The sequence below is a fragment of the Mus caroli genome, chromosome 11, assembly GCF_900094665.2.
Source record: "Mus caroli chromosome 11, CAROLI_EIJ_v1.1, whole genome shotgun sequence".
Classification (NCBI taxonomy): domain Eukaryota; kingdom Metazoa; phylum Chordata; class Mammalia; order Rodentia; family Muridae; genus Mus; species Mus caroli.
Genome location: NC_034580.1, coordinates 56,699,926 through 56,713,400, shown reverse-complemented (window position 1 = coordinate 56,713,400; position 13,475 = coordinate 56,699,926). Strand labels below are relative to the sequence as shown.

Below are 13,475 nucleotides of genomic sequence, written 5' to 3'. Positions count from 1 at the left end.
TACCTTTAATCTCAGCACTCAAGAGACCAAGACAAATAGATCTTTGTAAATTCAAGGCCAGCTTGGTCTCCATAGTGAATTCCCGGCCAGCCAAGGTTACACAGTGAGACTCTGTCTGAAAAAAAAAACAAAACAAACAGAACAAAAAGGATGGCTCTGGGGCCAGCAGGCCTGAAGGACCTGAGTTCAGTCAGTTCCTGGAACCATGGTGGAAAGACAGAATCAACTCCTTGGTGTTTTCATCTGACCTCCAATGCATGTTATGACATGTGCATACCTGGATTCACACACATACCAGGCACATGTATATAACAACAATAAATTTACCAAAAAAATAAAAATAGTTTTAAAGGAGGTCTAGGGAGGTGTTCTTGAGTTTTCAGTTCTGTCTGTGTCTAGGCATGCTACTCAGTCTTCTAGTGACTCAGATGTAATACTCCAACTCACTAAGGACATAAATGAAGTAATGCATGAAAAGCAATTAAAATAGTGAGTCACTGGGCACACACCATTCCCATCAGCACTCCACTCCTGTGTCCCAGATTGATGATGTCATAGTTCCATAGTGAGGTCTCAGCTGTCTGCTGGACACATTCCATCTCGTTTACATTTTACCCGTTTTATTCACTTATTTATTTTGAGACAGGGTCTCACTATGTAGTCTTGACTGGCTTGGAATTCAGTACATAGATGAGGTTCACAGTGATCTGCCAGCCTCAGTTTCCCAAAGGCTGGGATCAGAGGTCTGTGCCACTATGTTTGGCCATTTTAGCTTTTTAAAAGTCTTGATCTTTTTTTTTTTTAATTAATTTATTTATTTATTATACATAAGCACACTGTAGCTGTCTTCAGACACTCCAGAAGAGGGCACCAGATCTCATTACGGATGGTTGTGAGCCACCATGTGGTTGCTGGGATTTGAACTCTGGACCTTCGGAAGAGCAGTCGGGTGCTCTTACCCACTGAGCCATCTCACCAGCCCCAAAAAAGTCTTGATCTTAAAATCAAAAAATAGAAACAAACAAACAAACAAAAAAAAAGAATTAAAAATAGATGCTGAGATTACTTGAGTGTTACATAGTTAATACTTAGGAAACTGAGTGATTTCTTTGTATTTGAGAATGAACTTAGTTGTTCTTTTGAGCCTAGAATGAAAAGACAATAAAGTGTTCCACTTTCTGAAATATCTTACAAACTGACTTCTTTCCTAAGTGTATTTGATGACTACATAAGCCCTGCTGTGTGTGTATTACCCCTACCTTGGTGTGTTTGAACACAGAAATGTGTGTGGATTTGATGACTCACCCTGTGCTGGACTTGATCTTAGCAGTTTGTGAAAGGGATTTCACCAGGCCTTAATGCCTTTTGTCAGAAATTAACAGTGGCATTTGGATGACTGAGAAGTCTAGGGAAATCCTTGAAGGAAAACAAAAACTTTATCATGTTGTCTTTGAAAGTACATATTGGCTGTGTCAACTTTGTAGAAACTTTTTTTTTTTAATTGTATGTGTGACTATGTGTCCCTGTGGTCACACATGTCATGGTACAGTGGTGTTCCAAAGGTTGGACTACCACTTTGTTGAAGTGGTTTTGTCTTCTCGCCATTATCTGGGTTTGAACTCTGGTTTCCAGGCTTGCTGCTAAAAGTGCCTTTACTCACCAAGCCATTTTACCTAATCCAGTCTAACTGAATCAACAAACTCGAGCAAGGTTCAGTTCAGTTTTGAGGCCTGGCTCAAAAAGTAAGGTGGATGGGGCCAGTGAAATGGCTCAGCGGGTAAAGGCAGTTGCTGCCAAGCCTGACCACCTGAGTTGAATCCCCGAGACTCACATGGTACAAGGAGATAACTGACTTCTGTGAGTTGTCCTTTGACCTTACACAGGGGTCATGTTGTATGAGCCTCTCACTCCCCAACTACATATATAAATACATTGGATACAAATTTAAGACAGTAGTAAATACAGTGGAGAATGATTGACAAAGATACCTGAAATCAACCTCTGGCTTTCATACATACACATGTACACATACACACACACACACACACACACACACACACACACACACACCCCTGAACAAAGTGCAAATGAGTTCTTTCTCGAAGATGAAATTTAATGTTATGGAATTGTTCATTTACTTAGAACTTGACTTAAGAAAGTCAATTGGTAGCAATGGCTCATGCCTTTAGTTACAGCAGAGGCAGGCATTCTCTCTAAGAGCAAGTTCTAGGACAACCAGGGCTACATAGAAACCCTGTCTCACAAAAATAAAACAAAACAAACAAAAAACTCCCAGCTTGTAAAATGATGAATTTAGTATTTTTTATATAAAAATGTATATTATGTAAGTTTTTCCCAAGGCAAATAATTTGTGTCTGTTGGTGTATTGACATACATGCATGGCATAGATGAGAGTGGATAGAGAGAGTATCTGTAAAGTAAGACCCTTTCCAAACTAGAACACAAAAGAACACATCAGTACCAGAATTCGGTCTTCTCTTCTGTTACATTGTAATTCAAATAGTTTTGTTGTTTCTGTTTGTTTGTTTGTTTGTTTGTTTCGTTTTTAAATAAAAATGAGCTTGTTGCAGTAAGCCACATAGCTTCTTGTCTGCTGTAATCACTCACAAGTGGTGTTCTCTCCTCCCTGCTCAGATAGTCACTGTAAACTCTGTCACAGCAGTGTCCACTGCTCACTTTCCCACAGTTGATATTATACTTTGTTCTGTTTAGTGATTTCATTCATGGGTTGAGAGGAGGGATTTGGTTGGTTAGCTTAGTTTTGTTTGGTCTTCAGCGTTTCTAATTGGGCCCAGGGCCTCACCTGTGCTGGCACACACAGAAGAACTACAATTTCATTCTGGACTTGCCATTTTTCTGATCATGTAGAGTAAATCAGACTTTTTTTTACTTCTTTTTCAAAATTGTCTTGGCTAGTCTTGTGCCTATTCTCTATATGAATTTTACAACTGTAAATCACCTATGCTATGTTTCATAAGCCTTGTTAGGGTTTTAAAGGAATTCCATTGAGTAGTGTCTTTCAGTTTCTATGAAAAGAGGCTCTATTTCAAATAAGCCTCACTTTGAATAACTTGAATCAATATGAGCTGTGGTTCTAGCTTTTGAGCTTTTGGTAAGCTATTTAACTTTGAATTTTAGAAATGATATTTGTCTTTTCATTCTGTTTAGGAAGATGTCCTTTGGGAGAGTTAGTGACTTGGGGCAGTTCATCCGAGAGTCTGAGCCTGAACCTGATGTGAAGAAATCAAAAGGTTGTATGCAGTTTTTTTATTTTTCAAATTAAGCTTTTGCTCACATTAGATACTAACTAAAAGTGAAGGACTATTTAAGGTTTAAAGTGGCTGTAACTGCCATGTTTTTACTCTGTTTATAGATACACCTGTATGTGAGGAATTTGTGTACCTCTTCAAAAATCTCTTCCTTTGAACAAAAAGTGATTGAACTTGACTTTGCCACTATAGAAAGCATAGCAGTAGTAGGGTCCAGGTTGGCCGGTGGCTGCAGCATCTTGTAACCCTTTAGTTTATTAAATTTCCTCAGTTACTGAAAATTATTATGAAATAGGTATAGAAGAAAATGAGTTAAAATCCAAAGCCTTTGTCTAGCAGTCTGTAAAGGAAGAGTGGCTTGATGAAGTCTTAAGATTTAGACTAGAACCTTTTTCTTTTCTCCTTTTGTGTGTGTGTATGTGGTAGATGAACTTGTGTCTACTCACCCACACAGGTGGAGTGGAAGCCAGAGATTGATGTGGGAATGTTTTCCATAGTGACTTCTTCACCTTACTGTTTTGAAACAGGGTCTCTAACAAAACCGGAAACTTGCCTTTCAGCTCTGCTAGCTGGCTAATGCTATCTTCACCACCTTCTGCCCAGCAGGAAGGTTCCCATGGTGCACTGCTACATCTGACTGTTTATACAGGCTCTGGGTTCTGAGTACCTTGAGCACTTTGCCCACTGAACCCCCTCCTCAGCCCCTCAAGTTTGTTTCCACTCAGTCCCCCCCCTCTTTTTTTTTTCCATATAGCCCCCTTTTCCTCCTTATAACCACACCTGGCTGTTCTTTCAAGTCTTTTTTTCATAAAAATGTATTCTTTGTGACTGATTCTATTTCCAAACAATTTTTTCACACAGGAAAATTTTGGGAACAAATATGAATCCATTCAGATGACATCTTGTCATTGTGGTTGGATCAACTGTACTGTATTGAGTCAATGATACTAACTTTGTAAAAAGAAAATGCCCCACTTTATTAGGTTTAAAATGGAAGCTGTTGTCACTCTTCCTTCAGGACTTAACTGCTTTCCATTGTGCTTTACCTATTTTTAAATGTAGTTTGTTTTTCTCTTCTTAATGTGGTGTGTGTGGTGCGTGTGTGTGTGTGTGTGTGTGTGTGTGTGTATGATATTTAGAACTGAGTCTGGGCATCTCTGCCTCCTCTCTAGTTTAACATGGGAGCATTAGGATTGCATTCACACACTAGCATACCTGGTTATCACATGGGTGCTGAGGACAGGGCTCAGGTTCTCACACTTGCACAGCAAGAGCTCCACTCACTGAGCCATCTCCCAGTTCCTTAATGCAATTATATTTTGATAAGAATTTCACTGCTATTTTGATCTACTCTTTTCAAATATATATTTTCAAAGAAAAAGATGCCTAAGTTATTGAAGTAATAAAGAGCAAGAGGGTCTGTTCTCTAGTTGACTCCAAATAATTTATTTCCTGTTTCATCAGAGATGTCTAAGGTGCTGAAAAGAGAGTAGAGAGTAAAGAAAAATGTAAGACATTTTTTTTTAAATGCTAGGGATTACACCCAGTTCCTGGAACATGTTAAGCATTGTTCTACCACTGAGCTGTGCTATTATATTAGCCCAAAAAGTGGTTTTTGAGTTCTTCTTTATCTCTACCCATTCTAATTATTTAGTCTTTTCATATCATTGATTCTGAAGAGTAATGAAGTATCTACTGCGCCTGTGGTGCCCTCAGTACCTAGGAGAAAACAGGCACTCTGTTGTCTCTGTTTAGTTGTGTTCTCCGTGTAACTCATGCGACAGTGAAGGAGACTGTAAACACACAGCTTATGCACATAAATAATACTTAGCGGTAAGCATAAAATGAAAGGTAAGGGATTGTCAGATTAGTGGGAAGGTAATTTTCAGGGACGTTAGCCTCGGCTTAGGGTGGGCAGAGGTTCCAGGAAGAGAGAGGTTTCAGTCCAGCAGCATCTCAGTTGAAGGAATGAGTAGATGACTGAATTGGAGCATACCACATTGTCTTAGGGTTTTACTGCTGTGAACGGACACTGTGACCAAGGCAAGTCTTACAAAGTACAGCATTTAAATGGAGCTGACTTACAGGTTCAGAGAGGTTCACTTCATTATCATCAAGGTGAGAGCATGGCAGCATCCAGGCAGGCCTGGCGCAGGAGGAGCCGAGAGTTCTACATCTTCATCTGAAGGCTGACAGCAGAGGACTGACTTCTAGGCAGCAAGGGTGAGAGTCTTAAAGTCCACGCCCAGTGACACACCTACTCCAACAGGGTCACACCTTCTAGTAGTGCTACTCCCTGAGTCGAGCAAATACAAACCACCACATGCATGATCAAGGGACAGGACCAGTGTATGTGGAGTAGAGTAAGCAGAAGAAAGAATGGTAGATGAGGACCACTGTAAAGTTTAGAGGGTGATGGAGACTCATGGCATGTTGGATTAGAGAAGTGACGTCACATGATTTTTGTTATTGAGGGAATTGTTCTGGCAACCATTTGGTGTAAAAATATCTTTTATTCTCCTGATGTAATTCTGGTTTTGGAGGTTCACTGCTTCAGTCTGCTACCCTAGGCCTAGTCCTGGGAGCTTCTAGGCTCCACACAATCTAATCTAGGCCCAGAATGTTTTCAGCCTCTGAGACTTACTGCTGAAGAAACTCACCCTTTAATGCTCTTCTGAACTCTGGCTGGCGGGTCACCTCAGCTGTTCTGGCTTAGACTCTCTCCATGCTGACTGATTCAAACTCGCTTTTCTCTCAGTCTCTGACTTTTTGCTCTGCTTGCCTCAGACTAACTCTAGCAATCTGTTTTAATCTTCTGGCTCCTTCTCCTTCTCTGACTTGTTCTGTCTTCACCTATGTCTAGCTTGTTGTAACTGTTTCTGTACAGCTGTCCCAGTAAAACTGGCTCCTTTCTTCTCTGCTCCCTCTTATAGCGTCCTTTTCCTCTCTCCTCAAGAGATTTGGGTGCATCTTATTCTGTCAAATCTTTCTGATTTGTCTTCCACTCAGTTAGACATCACTTTCAAACATGGCTGCTTCCTTCTACACATGAACTTTCCTTCAGTGTTTAGGATTAAAAGTCTGTACTAAGGGTATGTCTGTACTCCAGCCGGGGGTGATAAAATGTGTGCCAAGGGCTGAGCCTCACCACAACTAGAAGCAGAGGATTTTCAGTAAATAACAAATCTCACAGCATGATCAAATACGCTGCAGCGTTTTGGAAACAGAGCGTGGCAGTTGGAGAGAAGTGGAAAGACATCTCGGCAGCCTGAGCTGAGCCGTGAGTGGGTCAGGCACACAGTGGACAGGCGGGTTGATTGGTGTAGGACAGGCAACAGGGTTACGTCTCTGCCAGCAGCAGTTCTGTCCATTAAGGCATTTGTGGAGTTTCTTTGTTTGATTTGCATGGTGCTTATGGAAGGCAGAAGAGCGTTGAGAGTTTTGAAATTAGAATTACAAATGATTGTGAACCACTGTAGGAACTGAACCCAGGTCCTCTGCAAGAGAAACAAGGGCTTGTAACCTCTGATCCAGCTTTCCATCGGGTTACTTGAATTTTTAATCAAGATATATTGCATGAAGTGATGATTAGAAAGTTATGTAGTTTGTATGTACACAAACTGTGTATATGTATATACATGAATATACACTGCCACTTCCCTTGGTTGTCAGGACGGCTCTTTAAGTCACATATGCTTTGGTGATACAGAAGCATAAGATTGATTGTGTTACACTCAGTCATCCTGAATACTAAGCATTATGTTAAATGCCAGGGCTATAAATAAAAGAATGTAGTCTGTCAGGTTTTCTTGTCTTGTTCCCTTTCTTAGGCCTCTGACCTGTTAAACATATCAGGCTAATCCCAGAGTTCTCTACCTCCTGGATTCTCCTCTTTATGCAACTCAGCATATTCTCCTTGTATTTCTGGTAAACTGGAAATTATCCATTTGGTAGGAAATATTTGTATATGATATTATTCAAAGGCTCTCATTTGGGATGCAGAGGCAAAGGTAGGTGGATCTCTATGAGTTTGAGGCCAGTCTGGTCTACAGTGATGAGTTCCAGGCCAAAATTTGAGACTCTCCATAATATTGAAATATATATAGTAAAATACCACTTGAAAAGATCAGTGAGAAGTTCAGTAGCAATTAAGCATACAAAGTGGAGGGGGCATACGATTATACATTTCACACACACACACACCCATCTCCACTGGGAAGCAAGCATTGAGGACTGAACTAGAGCATGCAGCATGGTTGAGGTGTCAAGCGCTTCGTCATCCACCTATTCCATCTGGGCAACTTACTACACTTGAAATAAAAGTCAGTCCTTCCTGTTGTAACCCATGACTGCCCTCTTCTGGCTTCTACTTTGAACCATTCCTTTTTCACAAGCCAAGCTCTAAACAAACAAGCTATCCTTTGCAGTTCTGAAGTGTCTGCCTTCATATGGCCTTTTGGTCTTTTGTAGTTGCCCTGCTGTGGACTGTGTGCAGTGATTGGCTCTTCCTCATCTCAGTTTTCTCTCTTCAGAAAAGCTTTCCCTGGCTGCAGAAGCCATCAGATTACTGTTGTATACTTACTCCTGTGTAACTACAGCATCAACACTGAGAACTAACAGTGTTGTCTTACCTTTATTTGGCTGTATAGTCCTTGTTTCTAAAATTGTGTGCAGCAGATATTAACATTTGTTGATAGATTAATTCTAAATTTTAATTGGTAATATTTGAGTGATAAAATTAGTGTATATTTTATTTCAAAACAAAGTCATTTTTTAAACTAGGTTGCCTTTTGCACAGATATGTAAGTTTTCTTATTTTCATAACCTTTTTGATTGCAGATAATCAAAAGAGTCCTCCCTGCTCAGACATAAAAAGTGGATACTTACTAGAACTTTTAAGCTCATATAGTTTAGATGATGCATCTGTGTATATGTGTACTCTCCTATAAATGAGGAAACTAGAAGCTAAGGAGGCTGTGGTTTTAGGAATCACATAGCAGATTAATGGTTTGTTGTCCTGTCATAAAGTAATCTAACAAAAACAACTAAAGGGAGAAAGGGCTTCTTCTCCCAGTTAAGGGTACAGTCCTTCATGGCAGGGAGCTCAAGGCAGGAGCTTGGAGCGGGGCCACATGAGCTCCACAGCAGGAAAGGGAGCAGGAAGGATGGTGCATGCCGTTATTCAGTTCTCTCTCCTCGTTTATGCAGTCCAGAACCACAGCCAGAGCGTGCTGCCGCCCTCACAGGTCTTCCCAAAGGAATTCTAGGTTCAGTCAGCTTTGACAGTTAACATGGTCTTCACAAATAGAAACTGCAGGGTTTTGACTCAGAATATCTTCAGCAAGAGTCTCACACACACACACACACACACACACACACACTCAGCAAAAGTTTTTATAGTTCAATTCCTTTTGCGTTTTTGTCATTTATTGGCCAGCAATTCTGATTTGGCTTTTAAAACCCTGGTGGACAGAGCACTGTTGTAGTAAATATTTAATTTCAATCAAGGGTTTCTGCCCTGCCTTTGATTATTCAGTTTCTAGATAAAAGACACACAACTTTCATATTTATAATAAGACTTTATAGCACTAGAGCTAGGCAGTTAGCTACCCTCTAAGCTATTTGAATTTACTTCCTTATGAATAATCCTGAGTTCCAACTTGGAACTTGTTGGGGCTGAAGAGAGATGTCTCAGTGGTTAAGAGCACTGACAGCTCTTCCAGAGGTCCTGAGTTCAATTCCCAGCAACCATATGGTGGCTCACAATCATCTGTAATGGAATCTGATGCCCTCTTCGGGTGTGTCTGAAGAGCTACAGTATACTCATTTATGTAAAATAAATTAAAAAAAAAAAAAAGGAGCTTGCTATGTTCTATCTGGGCAACTCTTAACTCCAGTTGGCCAACCCTCATGGCCATGTTTTCATGATTCCTGCCTCATGTCATCTTGTCCTCTCTCCATCTTCTCTCTCTCCTCTGGTGGTCTCCTGCCTCCGACCCCAAGCCTGGAAACCAAAAACTCACTTATCTCTCTTCTATCCAGCTATAGGCTATAGGCAGTTTTATTCATCAATCAGGGATAACTTAGGGGGCAAGGTTACACTGTGTCACTTGAGTCTATGTGCAGATTCTCTCCATTCTAGAGGCAACCAGGTCTTGGGGACCAGTATTTAGCATTACAACACATGGCAAAAGACCTCAACAGAGCACAGAGAAAAAGATTTAGTTTTGAGAAAGTTGCTGGCAGCTTGGCTCAGTGCATAAAGATCCTTGCCGTGGCAGCTGAGTTCAGTCCCCAGAATGTGTGCTAGCTCCACAGAATTGCTCTCAGAGCTCTATACTTGGGTCATAGAACATTTGTGCCTCTGCAGTGGTAGTGATAGTAATAATTAATAATAAAGCATGTTTTTAATTTTAAAGAAGGTTTGTGTGTGTCTTAGAGGTTTGTAAGACTATGAGAACTTTTATCTCAGGGCAAACAAAGTAAGTTGAAAATTTATATTTAAAAAAAAAAAAAAAAAAAGCAAGTGGCCAGGGAGATGGCTTAGAAGTTAAGGAGACTTTCTGGCCTTGTAGAGAACTCAAATTTAGTTCCCAACTTTCAAGGGCAGGTGGCTCACAACCATCTCTGACTCCAGCTCCAAGAGTTCTGACACTTCTGGCCTCTGTGGGGACACACACACATAAAATTTAAAAAATAATAAAAATAGCTAGGTGTGGTGGCTCATGCCTGTAGAGCCAGCACTTGGGAGGCAGAAGCAGGTGGTTCTTAGAGCTCAAGGCCAGTCTTGTCTACAGAGCAAGTTCCAAGACAGCCAGGGCCACACAGAAAGCCTGTCTCAAAACACCCACAATCATAAATCTTGAAATAATAACAAGAAGGAATTATAAAAAGATGTGAGCATGTGTCCCTTCACTGTGCCCCTCCTGCATTTGTCTTGGGAGAGCCCTTCTGTGCCTCATTGAGGACATTAAACTCCTAACTATCCTAACTAGTAGGTACTGAGCTTCAGAGCTGACTAATGACTGGGAACATTTCTCTGGTGGTAACATTTGAAGGAAATGGTGCTGGGGAGAGGTGGCTGTAAGATTATCAGTCTGCAGACTGGCTCTCAGGAGAACGGGATTTAAATGAGATAAGAATTAGAAGAACGTCTAGACTGAAGGTTGGAAGTCGAGAGATTACAATCTCAGGTGATGTCATATGTGACTGAAGAAGGTGCTTGTTTGTTTTTGGTTAATATTATAGCAGTGAACCTAAAGTCTCCTACATGCTAGACAAGGATCCTACAACTGAGAAGAAACAAATTAAGGCTGAGTGGGAGGCACATAAACTTGGTTAGACTATGTTACATTTGAAATGCCTACTAGATAATTTAGAAGTACAGATTTGTGGCCAACAGAGGAGGTTCTTCATTGTTGTCATATACATCAAAGAAAATGGGTTAAGAAAGGAGGTTGGCAGTATTATCCTGAAGAAGTGTTAGGAAAGGAGCTACATGCATGGGTACTGGAAAGTGTCAGCAAGGGAGACCACTGTATGTCTGCAGACGTACATAATTCAGCAGCCATGTGAGAGTTTAGTATTATTGCCTTATTGCTTCTACTTGGCAATGTCTGATGATCAAACTAGATTTAAAACCTTAGAGTGGAAGGCTAGAGTACTCTTACGAGTGCTTGCTACTCTTGTGGAAGACTGGAATTGGCTTCCAGCATCCACATATGGTGGTTCAAAACTGCCTGTAACTCCAGCTCCAGGAGATCCAGTGCTCTGACTTTGATGAAATTCTGCACTCACACGCACAGACAAGTAAGAGCAAATAAGTAAATCTGTTTTGTTGTTTTGTTTTTTGAGACAGGGTATTTTGTAGCTCTTGATGTCTTGGAACTCACGGAACTCACTGTGTATGTAGACCAGGCCAGCCTTAAATTCAAACCCATCTGCCTTAGCCAAGTGCTGAGACTAAAGCTGTGTACATCCACTGCCTAGCATTTAAAAAAAAAAAAAAAAAAACTTCAATGACAAAAGGTACTGAAGGAAAAATATCTGGATTTTGTTTTGTTTTGTTTTTTCATAAATAGTCTGTCTAGGCTCATCTCTGTTAATGAACCTTAATCTACTGGGGTTTAAGAGGGTTCAGGGAGTGAAGGTGTTTGTGCCAAGCCTGACACCCTTTGTTCAGTTCTCAGGTCGCATGTGCTGACACACGTGCTGAAGGAAGGAACCGTTCCTCTAGATTGTCTTCTGATCTCTACACTTAACACATTCGCACCAACCCCAGTCAGTCAATAAATGAATGAGAGAATGGATGAGTAGATACTTCCTTTCTTTAAATAAGTACATGAATACATAAAATTTAAAGAAAGGAAATATTCGAAGGAATCCTTTAGACTGGAGACCTATCAGTCTCCTGATGTGTTGGTAGATTCTTATACCAAAGCATTATATTGATTAAGGCTTTTGTTTGTTTGTTTTCAATGTTTGCTACAAGTCTAATGTTAACCTCCTTCATCTGGTGAGAAAATGAGAAGCCTCCAGACCTCTGAAACAGCTCTTCAGAAGCACTTTAAATCACAGTTTTCACAAAGTTATAAACATTCTGTTATAGAAGCAATGCATGTTCAAGTAGCATGCCCTAAAAACATTTGTAATGTAAGATTACACTTGAATTCCATATTCATTCTGGCTTTGTTTACTAGGATTCATGTTCTCACAAGCTATGAAGAAGTGGGTGCAAGGAAATACGGATGAGGTAAGTCTTTAGTAAATTCTTACAGAAGCAAAAGGCCTACCCTTGTCTAAGGAAGGCTCCACATGGTCTCCACTTTTGGTTTCCTTGTAATGCAGATCATATCCATATTCTCTCGTCCTGGTTGTAACAGAAATGCTCTTTTAGCATTTAGTCATTGCCTGGTGTGAACAGTCAAAGTATCCTCAACCCAGAGTCTATGGCCACTGAGACATAAATCTAGGCTCAGGTTTTCACACCACACCAGGTCATGAGTGTGAAGACAAAAGCTGAGATGCTTTCTTGTCATTTCCGGTTGAGGAAGCTTGCTTTGGATTAGTTAAGTGCATTGAGAGATGAGAGTGAAAAAAAAGTGTTCCTTTGACCATCAACATAGAAAGTAGTTGTGCTGTTGGCTACTCAGTAGCTGACCGTGAATGACAGGAATGTCATGTTTATATATCATAGTCAAAGGTAACCAGATTCTTGGACATACTGGAAAGTGGTAAGCATGGTTAGAAGACCAACTATATGTATCTTGATCCTCCTGACGAATGGTCATTATCAACAGTTTGAAATACTTCTTTCAGGCCCAAGAAGAGCTAGCTTGGAAGATTGCAAAAATGATAGTGAGTGATGTTATGCAGCAGGCACACCATGATCAACCACTAGAGAAGTCTACAAAGGTAAGGGTTACTTCTATTCTGACCTAGCCTTTTGTTGATGTTGTTTGTTTGAGACAGGGTCACAATGTAGGCTAGCCTCAAAGTCTTGTGGCCAGTTCACATGGACCTTCTGGTCTTCCCACTTCCACCTCCTAACTGCTAGAATTATAGGACATGCCATCACAGCTGGTTTGTACAGTGCTGAGGAGTGACCCTTAGGCTTTGTGAATGTTAGGTAAACACTTTAACAACTTAACTGTATCTCTGCCCTTGACCTAGCTTTTGTAAAATAAATCATTAAACACACACACATACACATACACACTTTGAGTATTTAGTAATTAAAAAAAAAAAAAGAGCTGGAATCAGGACTCTGCAGTTAAGAGTGCATACTGGACACTCAGGTCAAAATGGCGGGCCGATCTGCTGTTTCAGCATCAAGCAAGTGGCTGGATGGTTTTCGAAAGTGGTATTATAATGCTGCAGGATTCAATAAACTGGGGTTAATGTGAGATGATACACTACATGAAAACTGAAGATGTAAAAGAAGCCATAAGGATACTTCCTGAGGACCTTTATAATGACAGGATGTTTCAAATTAAGAGAGCCCTGGGCCTGACTATGAGGCATCAGATCTTGCCTAAGGATCAGTGGACAAAATATGAGGAGGACAAATTCTACCTTGAACCCTATCTAAAAGAGGTTATTCGGGCCGGGCGTGGTGGCACACGCCTTTAATCCCAGCACTCGGGAGGCAGAGGCAGGCGGATTTCTGAGTTCGAGGCCAGCCTG

General features: G+C 40.7%; 1 protein-coding gene and 1 pseudogene across 2 annotated transcripts in view; both read left to right on the top strand.

Annotated features, from left to right (window-relative positions):
- The window catches only part of Akap10 (A-kinase anchoring protein 10), a 58,461-nt gene that overhangs the window by 39,429 nt on the left and 5,557 nt on the right, over window positions 1-13,475 (top strand). For both annotated transcript variants that reach the window (XM_021177654.2, XM_021177655.2), the window contains exons 12-14: window positions 3,190-3,272; window positions 11,990-12,042; window positions 12,609-12,704. In XM_021177654.2, the coding sequence (XP_021033313.1) occupies window positions 3,190-3,272; window positions 11,990-12,042; window positions 12,609-12,704 (232 nt within the window). The remainder of the gene's footprint in view (window positions 1-3,189; window positions 3,273-11,989; window positions 12,043-12,608; window positions 12,705-13,475) is intronic.
- The window catches only part of LOC110305621, a 355-nt pseudogene continuing 69 nt past the window's right edge, over window positions 13,190-13,475 (top strand).